The following is a 12701-nucleotide window of genomic DNA, read 5'->3' as shown; positions in this document are numbered from 1 at the left end:
GCCCTACCACCAGCCAGCAAGTCATAAATCAGTGAAGTAAAAATCAAATATTGGATAACTTTAAACCCTTACGTTAAAGATTTCTGTAAAGTTGATCCTCCATAAATAAAGATTTTGGACTTTTAAAACAGACTGAGAAAGCTTCAGGCTAAATGCATTAAATTTTCTTTTCTTTTAAACACTTTCAAAATCAAAGGAAAACAAGACTGAAAATATTTCAGGTGTATTTAGAAGTCTTTTTTTTTTTTTTTTTTTTTTGGCAGTTAACACATTGCAGGTACAACTCTCATCACTTCACAAGGTAAAAAACTAAAAAAATGTAAAGTACCGGAACTGCGGGAGGCTAAAGTCACCACACAGAGATACCAATTCTTTCCTCACTAGGGAATCCCATAATATTTGCGTGTCAGTGATTGACAGCTGTCAGACTGAACTGATTGACAGGCCGCACAGCACATAACTGTAAAGTCTATCCACTTGTTATAAAACAGAATACATAAAATGGTTACAAAACGCTTTTGGAGAAAAAAAACATTATTTCAAAAGCAAACACACACAGTCTCTCGTAACTTTTTAACTTAGAACAATCATGCAACAAAACATTTACTTTTTTTTAAGCTTTCAACTTCACTAAGCTGCAAGAATGCTTTAAAATTCCATTCATAACTGAAATGCAATATGTAGAAGTCTAGTTTTGAACTACATCAGTTCTCCTCTGAAAGCACAATCATTTATTGAAAATATCAGCAATAAGACAGTTCGCAAAAAATGGAGAACACAAAATCAAATTAGACCAGAGTGCCTCAATTAAGAAAAAAATATGCAAGACTTATTCAACAAGTAAACTGTCTGCAAATCTAACATGTTAGTCAGCATTTCTCTCTTCAGCAAGTATTTAGTAAGCAAAATTTACATTAACTTTGTGCTACAAAAGAAATATTGCAGACTTTAAAATGTCAAAAAATGATTAGGCTTTAGAGGTTATTTTCTCCATTCGCACAACACACAGGGACATTTAGGTAAGAGGCTGCATATTTTGTTGGTAATAGTTGATGCCACCTCCACAGAAGCCTGCTCCCTACTATTGACAATATGGTCAAATGACATTTGGAATTCATCAATCTTTAATAGCCGACCTTTAATTCTAATAAGCAGCAGTTTATACATAAGATATATTTACTGAAAGATTAAAGTCACTAAAAGTGCTAGCTTTTAGATGGAAAGAGAAGACATGGAAGCTGTTTGAAATTTAAATAGAGCAGCCCACAGAGAATTTTGAGATCTTACTGCCTTCACTGAGAGAACAGGGAAGTAACGGCCAGTTCTGGATTCTCAAGCCAAACAAAGCAAGAATTTCCTTTCAGCGCTTCAGGACAATATATATTTTGTTTTAAATAGGGAAAAAAATTAGGCCTCATTCCAGTTAAGAATATGTTACATGCTTAGGAAAACAAAAAAAAACTCGGTTTCATAAAATTAGGTTCTAAGTCAGTATAGTATACCTGCAAACTTAAAAATAGTTAGTTCATAAAGACCAAAGAAACATCTGTAAAATGCTTACACTGTAAAGCCTCTATGGAAAGAGAAGGACTGAGTCTCAGAGAAGGCACGCTGGAAACCAAGCACTGGCTTTGTCCCATCTCACTCAGGCTCACACCATTCACACTGCTGGAACTAAAAAAAATCACCTTACCTTCTCACCTCTGGTCTTCGAGTCTTCTTTTTCCTTCTTTCTTGCCGCTGTGATAAACTCATTAAACAAGGCCTCTCGATCTTTCATCTTTTCAATTGCCTTGAATCTCGAGTCTTTAGCATGCTTGGCTGCAAATTCACTAAAAGTAGTTCTGCAACAAAATGGCAAGTGAACTAATTTGGCAGAGCCGTCTTTGCTGGGAAGCAGGTGCAGCAGAGAAATATTTCTTCTGCTAGAATACATGCCAGACCACAAAGAACAAAAAAACACCCATCCTATGTACTCACTATAGAGATGTTTGATCAGTGAACTACAGAAAGGAGTCAGGTTTAGGCACATACATGAAAGGTATTGTTAAGAGACTTACACGGTGCAGTATTTTTGTTGTTTTGGTTTTAATAGCACTACCTGCAGAATGTGCAGGTGTAGGAACAGAGATTATAATACAACCAAGAAATTAAAAAAAAACCTCAGCTGACTACAAGTCTTCTTTTTTGTGGTTAAGCAGTTCAGCCACCAGTCTGTCCAGGTATTTCACAGCTGTGAAACTAAAAGATTTACATGCATTCACTTGCAGCCAAACCATGCTAAGAGTTCACCGAGGAAATCATCGCTTGGTGTTAGTCATGATAGAACCCTGGCTGAATGAAATCTTCCCCTACCTGGAACATGGTGTAGCTCTATCTTAAAACACAGAGGGTCGAAAATAGATTAAATGCTATGGGCAGATGCAGCACTATTGGGCTTTCAACCCATTATTCCCACAGCATTTTCCTGACAGTTCTCTCACCTCCAGGGCCAGATTCCAATCTGTGCAGTAAATGTAGTACTGCCACTTACCTCAAAAAAAACCACTACTGTGCTTTTTCCAAGCTCTGATGCAAATCTGGCCCCAAGAATACGTGAGACACTTATAATCATACGAATGTTTCATCACAGCATGGAAATAATTAGACTTGGAAAATCCAGCCTACTGTTGCTGTAGGGTAAATTGAAACAAGAAGAGAATTTGGTAGCTTATTCAAAAAGATCAGAAAGTGAATGTATAGCTATATTGAAGAACAAGAGCTCCTTAAGTGGAACACAAACTCTTGAGCATGTTGGACTGAGATAGATGATTAAAAATAGTCTGACACTCACAGAGGTACAGCAATATCTTTAGACAAACACTGAAACCAGAAGACAAAGGATAAGATTAAACAAGACAGTCATTCAGTTGCAATTCTCTTTCCCACCCCAGCCCATAATTAGCTAAGAATTGGTCCCAATATGATGGGCTGGAGGTATCTTGGAAGTTGAGAATACTAAAGCTAACAAGAACAGTCCATGTTAGTCTCTGAATGCTATACTGAACTATTTTTTTTTTAATTTATTTCAAATATTCCCACGTCTCCATTCTTCCCAGACCATCAAAATTGTTGCCATTATTAAATGAACAGACAGATGTTTCAAATAAGAAATATTAATCAGATTTAAAGTAATTTAAAAGTTTACATAACACTGGATTCCACGAATTTCCAACATGGATCACTGAAAAAAAAATTAAGCTGAAGTGAACCAGATGAGATGTTATTTCACTGTAAAGGAACTGGTGCCAGGTAATCCAAGAGACGCTGAAAGAGAATGCTTTAGAGCTCATCTGTTGACATAAGCACATACTTCATGAATTATACACAAGAAAGCTGTGGAACAAACAATTGGAGCAATAAAATCTTGAATGTTAGCATGTTTACTGTTAATCACTGCATTTAGGCCTGGATGTGAAGGGTAAGTAGTAATTTTCTTATTACAGCAACCAAAATATTGTTATATTAATATATTTTGTGACCAGAAAAAGGTCCCTTCAAATCCCCAAACTGACAAAACCTCCCTAATACTTCTCAAGGAATACTAATATTCTCAAGAAGAAAGTTATGAAAGAAAACTCTGATCTGGTAGTGGATCTTGAGGTCTTTCTCACATTCCAAAAAGCATGCTGGGGATTTCTTCAAAATGCATAAAAAAATCATGAAAATACATAAAACATCATAAATGTCAAGTTCTATTATTTTATGGATTGTGTGAGTGCAAGCAGGCAAATGAAGATTTCAACAATACCTGATTTTTCTCCTCTTTGTCTCTAATTTTGAAAGAGGTTAATCAAGTTAACCTACCCAATACCACCCAACGTACTTTGTTCTAAGAGCGTTCATGCACATGAACGAGAAAGAAGCTCCTACCGTGGATTAATCTTTGCTTCTTCCATCATTTTCTTGAAATCCTCCTTCGCCTGCATTATTTTGTTTTTCTTCTCCTTGCGCTCTTCTTCAGCTCGTGTTTTCACATACTGATCAAATACCTACAGAAACACCAGCTGCTGACATAAACCATAGAAACCTGAAGCCACATAAGCTCCAGGCAAGACGGGAGAAAAATTCCATTTTTTCCTTTTGTCTTACTTCCTTTCCTCCCACCATAGAACCAACATAGACAGGCCAGAAAGAAGGGTTAAGGATGTTTTGTACTTCAATATGCAAATTATTCCAATCTACTGAACATGCAGTGTACCACACATGAACACGTAATCTGAGACCACCAAACAGTTTCTTACATGTTCATTTTATGTTAACATTTTCTGGGGTCATGTGCTTAAGAAAGCAGATCCTTCTTGTATTCTTGAAGTTTTCTATTTCCATACATCCATTTGAAGAAAAGCTTCTGGAGCAAGAACTTTTTTTTTTTTTTTTTAAACAATGAAGATGTGCTTTAGGTTTTTCACACTTACTATTTTTCATGAATATCTGGATTAATCATTGCTCCAGGAGTTTGACAAGATACTGAAGATTCTCAACATTTCATTCAGGTTTTGAGAGCTTTCTGTATACATGTAACTTTCACTGTCTTAGAGCACATATCTTGCCACAACGGGAAAAATAAAAAATGTCAACTCGCTCCTCCTCTTTTTGGCTTTTTCCTTTTCCAGACAAACCCTAATCACAACAAAAATCTCTTGCAATACTGATTCCGGAAGACGGCTAAACAGGAAAAAAACAGACTGAGGACTTAGATAACACCTGTACTAGATGTGTCTGGAAGGGGAGTGAATTCTTTACCTGTTTTCTTTCTTTAGGGTTGAGAAGTAAGTAACGAGGATCAAAAACTATCTTGTGTAGTTCTTTCTCCCATGTTGAAAAAGCAGAGACCTTTAATCAAAAAAAAGTCAGATTTTAACTGTTAGGTTTCCTTGAACGTGCAGATGCTATAGAGTTTTGCTTGAAAACTATACGACATCTGATGAAAAGAGGGAGACAAAAATCATGCTGAAGTTTTCATCACTAATAGATGATGAGCTGTAGGGGTCTGCCATAGCAAGTTTCAACACTAATTGGCTCTGAGAACTTTAAATAATAACACACACTTAATTACTCATTAAAATAATTACTACGGTGTGACATTTTAAACTACATCAGAAGAAAGCTTTGAGATTCTATGTTCTCATATCCCATGCCTGCCCTATACCTTTTCTAAATATTATGAGTTTAAACAATATTTCTGCTACAACAAACTTAAAGAGGTTCAAGCCTCATTTTAATTACTTTTTATTAAAATTATCCCATAAGAACTAGTTAACGAAGCTAAATTAAAGCTCATAGGTAGCTGGAAACACTTCATTTTTTTAATAAAGTTACTACATGAACTCATACTCTGATAGGTAAGTTAGGCTATTAAGAACTGATTGTATAAAGCAAATTTCAAATTTAGGTAACTAAAAGCAAGAAGTCTCCCATTTAAACATAAGGATGTACAGACTATAGTGGAACTTACTGTTTTTACTGTGTAGGAACATTTCCAAAAACATTAATTGTGTCCAGTTCTTATTTATTTTCACTGGCAGCTTTCAACTGTGTACTTACTTAACTTGGGGAAAAAAAAGTAAAAAACAGTCTTGATACTATTTAATTTCACTTAGAAATTCTGCTAATTTTAACGTTCATTGAAAGATAGGCTCTTGAACAAAACATATCCATGAATCAGAAGAACAATGAAATTGTTTTCCTTGCATAAGGCACTGCAGGTTCTGAATTAACTAAGAATTAAGACTTCTGCCTGAACTTCCTTTTCTCACACCCCTTCACTCACTCACTCTCTCACACACACTTATTTCTCTAACCCCTCTTTCTAGAAGCATGTCCTTGAATTGTTTCATCCGAGCCTCCAGAGGGACAATGGCTCTCTCTCGAGCGGCTTTAATTTCAGCTTCCATAGCAGCCTCCTTCTCTGAATCAATATCTTTGTTATCATCTTTCCTGGAAAAAAAATTAAATATACAGTACAACTTGATAAGTTCTTTGTTGGCTCTGTACGTTAGATTGAACTGCATCAATATAGAACAGATAACAGATTAATTCAGAATTACTGGCTTATAAAACATGGAAACCATTCTTTGAGATTTGGATAGGAATGCTTTTCATACTGGAAGATTTCAAGTAACCAAAGCGTTTTCAGCGACTTCAGTGTCACCAAGTGGGGCCAAGAAGTTAACACATTCTGGTTTTGTTCATTGGTCTCACCAGACGTGCAACAGATTTGGTTAGCTGTACTAACTTTCCTCTTCTCCCGTTCTAGACCATGAGGCCCTGTGAAAGGCTACAGGAGTTAGTTCAAACTGAGAATACCTTACAATCATTACGGCAGAAATGCTGTACCACAAGTGATACATTCATCCAAAGCATTTCTGAAAAGAAATGTGTGGCTTGTTGATTAACTGTGAACATTATTATCATCCCTAAGAGTACACAATAACAAACAAAATGGTAAAACTACTTTTAAAATAGTGTGTACAAGTAACTCAGAGTAAAGTGACGTGTATCACTTCCAATAGGCAAAACAGACAGACACAAAGAACTAAATAAAACACTTAAACCTGTGTAACAGTGTGAAAACAAATCTTAACAGGACTAATCACTATGAAAATCTAGATGGCTGGACTTTTTGGCAACGAAACCTTGTGTGCAGAAATTAACAAGAAAAACAAGCAACTTAAGCAAACTATTTAAGATAATAAATTATTGCACCTGATCAGGGCAATGCCAGACATGAGTACAGACTGGGAGAACTCCTTGAGAGCATCCCTGCAGAGAAGGACTTAGTGGTTCTGTTGGACAAAAAGTTCAACATGAGCCATCAGTGCATGCTTGCAGCCCAGAAGGCCAAGTGCATCAACAGAGGTGGGAGCAGCAGGCCGAGGGAGGTGATCGTCCCCCTCTGCTCTGCCCCACTTGGAGTGGTGCATCCGGGTCTGAGGCTCCCAGCACAAGGAGGTGGCCCTGTTAGAGCAGGTTCATGGGAGAGCCACGAAGATGAGAGGGCTGGAGCACCTCTCCTATGAAGGAAGACAGAGCTGGATATGTTCAGCCTGGAGAAGAGAAGGCTCAGGGGAGACCTCCTTGCAGCATTTCAGTACTTAATGGAAGGGGGTTAAAAAAAAAAAAAAAAAAAAAAAAGATGGAAAGTGACTTTTTACACAGATAGATACGATAATGATAGCGGGAATGTTTGTAAACCAGGAGAGGGGACATTTAAGATTAGATGTTAAGAGGAAATTTTTCACTCAAAGGGTGGTATGGTACTGAAACAGGTTCCCAAAGAAGCTGTGGATGCCCCATCCACAGCTTGGCCTTGAACACCAAGGCCAAGCTGGATGGAGCCCTGGGCAACTTGACTTAGCAGGTGGTATCACTGCCCATCGCAGGGGCAGAACTAGGTGATCTTCAAGATCTCTTCTAAGCCAAGCCAGTCTACAATTCTACGGTAAACCATGCTCAAAAGTATTTCCTGGATTCATCAAATAACTTATACCATTTACTTTCAATCCCAATGATTTCTTAAGACAATGCTATTTCCTCCTTACCATCTCAGAAATATCAAGCACTTGAGCTGCTAATGTAAAACAGCAGGAAGGTGATGAATCCTCTTAGTTACTGTTACCACTTTACTACATACAAGAGCATAGGAATTGCTTACATGAAGCTTCAGTTATTTTATTTACACAGGCTTAGTACTTAAAAACAAACTTACTTGCGCTTTTTAATTTTAATAGGCTCATCTTCATTTGCATCTTCTGTAGATTCATGCTCTTCTCTAACTGTAGAAGAGATTTCAATAATACTTTAGAGTTTTATCTTTACAGTGAGGCTGTCCTTGAGCAAAAAACAGAGGACAATGTGTGCAGTACTGCATTCTGACAAAGGAAGACTGTCTTGGTTGCTTTCAGATAAATACCATCAGAATTCAGGGGCAGGACTAAAGGACTCGTGGCAATCTTTGCATTTAGAAGTATAAATACTGACCTCTTACTTCCATGAAAAAAAAAAATCAGGCTAAACAGCCTAATGAAGAACATTTGGATCTCCTGGTTATTACTTGCACTTTGCTCTCCTCCAATACCAAGCCCACATGTCATCCTAGGATCATTTGCTAGAATTTGTACCAGAAAGAAATCTAAACTCAGCAGTCTCACGTGTTCTGTGTTCTTGGCAGCTGTTTTCAAACTGTATTGCAGTTGATGTTCTTGCATTCCCACTGTCTTTCTTAAAGAACTTCCAAAGCTACATGCATTCTTTAGTATCTGCTTACATTTCTCTCGCTTATTTAAATGTTACTAATTTTGGAAATGAACACAAAATAAATGATCAAGTATGTTCAGAGTTCTAAAGCAAGCAATAAGATTGCTCTTACTGAGTTTTTTTCCTTCTTCCATTCCTTTTTTGTGAGGAGGCTCTTGAATAATTTTGTCCACATCAGCTCTTCCAATGAGGTCATCCGGTCTGTCCCACATCGAAAGCCGGGTGGTAGGGTTATAGAAGAAAACACGCTCATCGCCAGTCCACACCACACACCTAGAAGTTTAACAGAAAACAAAGTCTTATTTTGTTTTACCATATTTACATTACCATATTCAAAGACCAAGAAAGAACAAGACAAATTTTAATATTGGGAAGCTCTTTCTTCTTTCACTAACTCAATAAGTCACTACGTATTTGTCTGTAGAAAGAAGAAACATAAATAGACGTTATGGGAAGACTATTACAACTTGGCAGAACTGAAAAATCCCATGAAATAATGTATGGTTCAAACCTTCAATTGAATCCTGAAATTAGTTTTTACAGCACTCATTGAAACAAGAAGGTTCCAAGCTGTTGAATTACCAAAGCTTTTAGGTTGAGCTTTTCTTTTGTTTTGCATTTCTTAAAAATACTGCATGCAGCGTGCCTTCCTTTTCACAGTATTCCCACCTTTCCTGTCTAAAATATCCTAGTTTTCCTTTTTATACCCGTGAATCTTGGTCTGGAGGCATAGCAACAGCAGCACAACTGAGTCTGAAGAATATGTTATGATTAGCTGCCACGAACAGGCTGCCTGGTCAATCAACCAACGCAAATACTGTAGTATAGACGTCTTCACCCACATGGTGTTGGGAACAGCACGGAAACAAGTGGAGGAGGGAGGAGTGGATTCTAGCTTGTATACTTTTTTAGTCAGTGACAACTTGCACTCTACTTGTCAATACACACCTTCTCTTCACGTTTGATTAAATTCACAGTTACCAGAAGGAGGGCTGACAAAAGACTCTTCCCATAATTGCTAGTGTTAAATGATGGAAAGCAATGTTCTGCATATGCAATGGCAGAGTATCAGTTTACTCAAACTAATAAATAACTGTTCCCTGGTTTTAACATTTCTGATGTTACTCACATTGTTCCTAAAGAGCAAAAATAATAACACCTTAAAATATCCCCATGTAAAGAAAGACCAATTATCACAAGCCCACTGGTCAAGAGAAAACTTCTAAAGACAATTACATTTTGTTTCTGCAACTGTTATTTCACAGGATACTAAACGGCATCAGGGAGAAACACAGGAAATACTAGCAAAGAAAATCCTATGAAAGCAGAAGGTTAGAGGAGTCAGTCTAGTGCCACAGGAGAAATGTAGAGAAAAATAGGCTATACTTAAGTTGTGTTTGGAATGAGCATAGCTTGTAGTTTTTGAAGATGTAAAGAATATACCACAATTCCATTTGAGAAAGCAATTCTCTTTTTGAAAATCATCTACTACAGAATAAAAGTATAATGGTCACAGCACGGGTAAAGTCTTCATGATGCTATACATACAGGCTGCTATTGAGCATCTATCCTACATTAAAAAAACATTGGATTATTTTGGTCATTAGCTGCACCTAGTCCTTCCCCAATACATAAGGGCAAAAGTAGTACACATGCTCTCTTTTTGGCCAGTGTTTCATGCCAGATCAGAAGGAATCAGTAGCAGATGAAGCTGGCTGGGATATGAAATCTATGCTGGTAACATCTCATAGGACTGCAGACTGCAGTTAGTGAGTGGTACAAAGACTATGTGCACACACCACTAAACACCAGAAGTACTGGGACAGTGTGAATTGTGTTGCCTGAAGGAAACAAATGCTATTTGAGTCAGAAGAGTACCAAGAAAAAGGTTCTTCATACGTTATTACTTGTTCTACCTCTCCAGCAACCTTCCTTGTTTCAGTCGCCCCAGTTGCAGGCCATAAGGAAAATCGTTACCTACCATGGGGTTCCTGGAATAGGAGTGGTTGCAACTGGCTTGGCTTTCTGAGCTGCTTTTTCTTCTTCAGTCATTTCTTCCTCTTTTGGCTCCTCAAGATAAAAAAAAAAAGTTACAGGATGTAGACAATAATAAATAGCTATTTATTTATTTTAACGCAACTGGCTTTAAACAAGCAAAAGTATTTTAAAAACAATGTTAATAAGCAGCTCACAAATATACTTCATCCACACTTCAAACAACAGTATTGTAATTTCATCACATAGACAGTAACTGCTATTCCAAAATCTCAAACCGGAGTGTTTACTTAACTTAGACTTCAGTGAAACTTCACTTAAATGCTTTCCTAGTTCTGCATGAACCCTTGACTCAAGGCCTAAACATAGGGACAATGGTCCAAATACTCAAAGAAATTTGTTTTTATTCTTAAAATACACTTACTTGAAACTGAGACATGGAGTATGAAACAGTCAAAAGTCTACAGTGACCTTTGTAACATTATGATTCTATGATTAAAACAAACAAACAAACAAAAAAAACAACTAGCAACTACCTCAAAAGTAAACGGGGCAAATTGGTAGCAAAACCAGCCAGTGAATTACGTGGTTTTGCTTAGAAATCTACATGGACGTTCATAGGAATCAATATAAAAACATTTATTTTCATTCAAGCATCTTGGTATCTTTAAGACCTACGTTTTTTCAGCATGACAAAAAGCATTACAAAAAAAAAGTTGCAGTGTAAGCACTACACATTTTCTAGGATATGAATTCCTAGAAAGCTAAACTTACTGGTTATAGCACATGGAAAGAAAGTTTTGTTTCAAAACTGCTCAAAAACTAAGTAGTAAAGAAGTAGGAAAATGGCTATTTAAAGATTCCATATATTCAGCAAATTTCATTTTTCTGAACATCTTCAGATGAGAAATCATCACACCGATGTAATTACCTATTTTTTTTTTTGTCTATGTTCACATTAATTTATTATTTTTTTTTTTAACTTAATTCACATACTATGATTCTTGTAAAGTTTTTTTCCCCCTTAAAAAAAAAAAAAAAAAAAAAAAAAAGCTGTGAGGCCAAAAAGGAAGGCTTTCAAAATCACCCCAGGAATTCAAGAACTCAAACTACTAACCATGTCTCCTGTCAATATGCCTGGTCTACAGATGCATCCACACCTGTAGGATGTAGGATTCAAAATGGCGATACTGACTATTTGGTTGCAAGGTCTTTTACCTCCTTTATAAGTTCTTTTATAGGTTCTTCTTTTGGCTCTTCTTCCTCTGTCTCCATTGGTAAAGGCTCCTCCATAGGTTCTTTAATCGGCTCTTTAATCTTCTCTTCCATTTTTTCTGCATGAAGATAAAAATTTCCTTAGTATTATTAATAAACAATTATAGAACCAAAACAGACGTGGTTTTTTATCAGTAAGTTTCGCTTTTGCTGTTGTAAATTGGAAAATTTTATTTTTAACGTGTTTTCACCCCATTCCATCCTCCTTGTGCTTTACAATGTGTGCTTATAAAAATAATCTCATCTCCTGTAGCATGATCTACTTGGGACTGGACGAGGAAATACTGCAGGACAACTTTAGCTGTTAAAAAGCTAGCTAAAGCATATCGATAGAAATAGCCAAAACACTAATAAAAAATATCATCCATATTCAAATAAGTATTCAACTTTTAAAACAAAAAGTCTTAAGTTTCAACATGAGATACTGGGACATTGGCAAGGAAGTCTTTTTTTTTGGTAAGTACATCATGCAAAAACTATGGAAAAAAGCTAATTGGAAAAACATTAAATTTATAAAGAAAAGCAAGAAGAGAAGCCTTGAGGTCTTCAACTTAATTGCTAGCCACTTTGTGATTACGTGTAGTTGAGAGTATTTCTTTCCCATCACAATGGCAAAGACTTCCTTTGACTTCAAATTCTCCTACGAACAGTATTTACTAGCAGTTACGGTCAGATAGGCTGACATTCCTTTTGCAAGTAAGGATCCAATTACAAAAAAAGTCTACACCATGATGAGAAGTGGGTTTTTTTGAATTGTTCTAAATTAAGGCATAGGTTTGCAAATGAAGCATCAAAAGATAAATCCAGAGAGGGAAACATTAAATTTACTCAAGTAATTCAATACAGAGTTAATAATAAATGAAGTATATACAGAGCTAGGATTACATAAGGATTCCAGAACTTCCAGGAAATATTTTCTAGATTGCATGCAACATTGAAGGCCACCTTCAGATTAGAAATGCTGTGACAAAAAAACACATCTGAAAATTCATGGAGACTCATCTGAAAATTGTACCCATTTAAAAAAAACAACATATAATCTTCAGTCAGCAAAACTGGTATTTGCTTAGGTGACTTTACATCACTAAATTGCAGAGCTATTATTTATACCCAAGTTATTAGAAAGATGGGTA

General features: G+C 36.4%; 1 protein-coding gene across 4 annotated transcripts in view; it reads right to left on the bottom strand.

Moving 5' to 3' along the window:
* Nucleotides 1–12701, bottom strand: part of TCERG1 (transcription elongation regulator 1) — a 34352-nt gene that overhangs the window by 7364 nt on the left and 14287 nt on the right. For 3 of the 4 annotated variants that reach the window (XM_084295130.1, XM_084295132.1, XM_084295133.1), the window contains 8 exons: nt 11512–11627; nt 10280–10368; nt 8411–8571; nt 7751–7817; nt 5844–5979; nt 4786–4875; nt 3913–4031; nt 1694–1844 (listed from right to left, as the gene is read on the bottom strand). In XM_084295130.1, coding sequence (XP_084151256.1) covers nt 1694–1844; nt 3913–4031; nt 4786–4875; nt 5844–5979; nt 7751–7817; nt 8411–8571; nt 10280–10368; nt 11512–11627 — 929 coding nt within the window. The remainder of the gene's footprint in view (nt 1–1693; nt 1845–3912; nt 4032–4785; nt 4876–5843; nt 5980–7750; nt 7818–8410; nt 8572–10279; nt 10369–11511; nt 11628–12701) is intronic. The other variant, XM_084295131.1, reaches the window with a different exon arrangement.

Source organism: Netta rufina, assembly GCF_964035555.1.
Source record: "Netta rufina genome assembly, chromosome: 14".
NCBI lineage: Eukaryota > Metazoa > Chordata > Aves > Anseriformes > Anatidae > Netta > Netta rufina.
The sequence above is the reverse complement of the archived record's forward strand: the minus strand, read 5'-3'. Positions and strand labels throughout refer to the sequence as shown.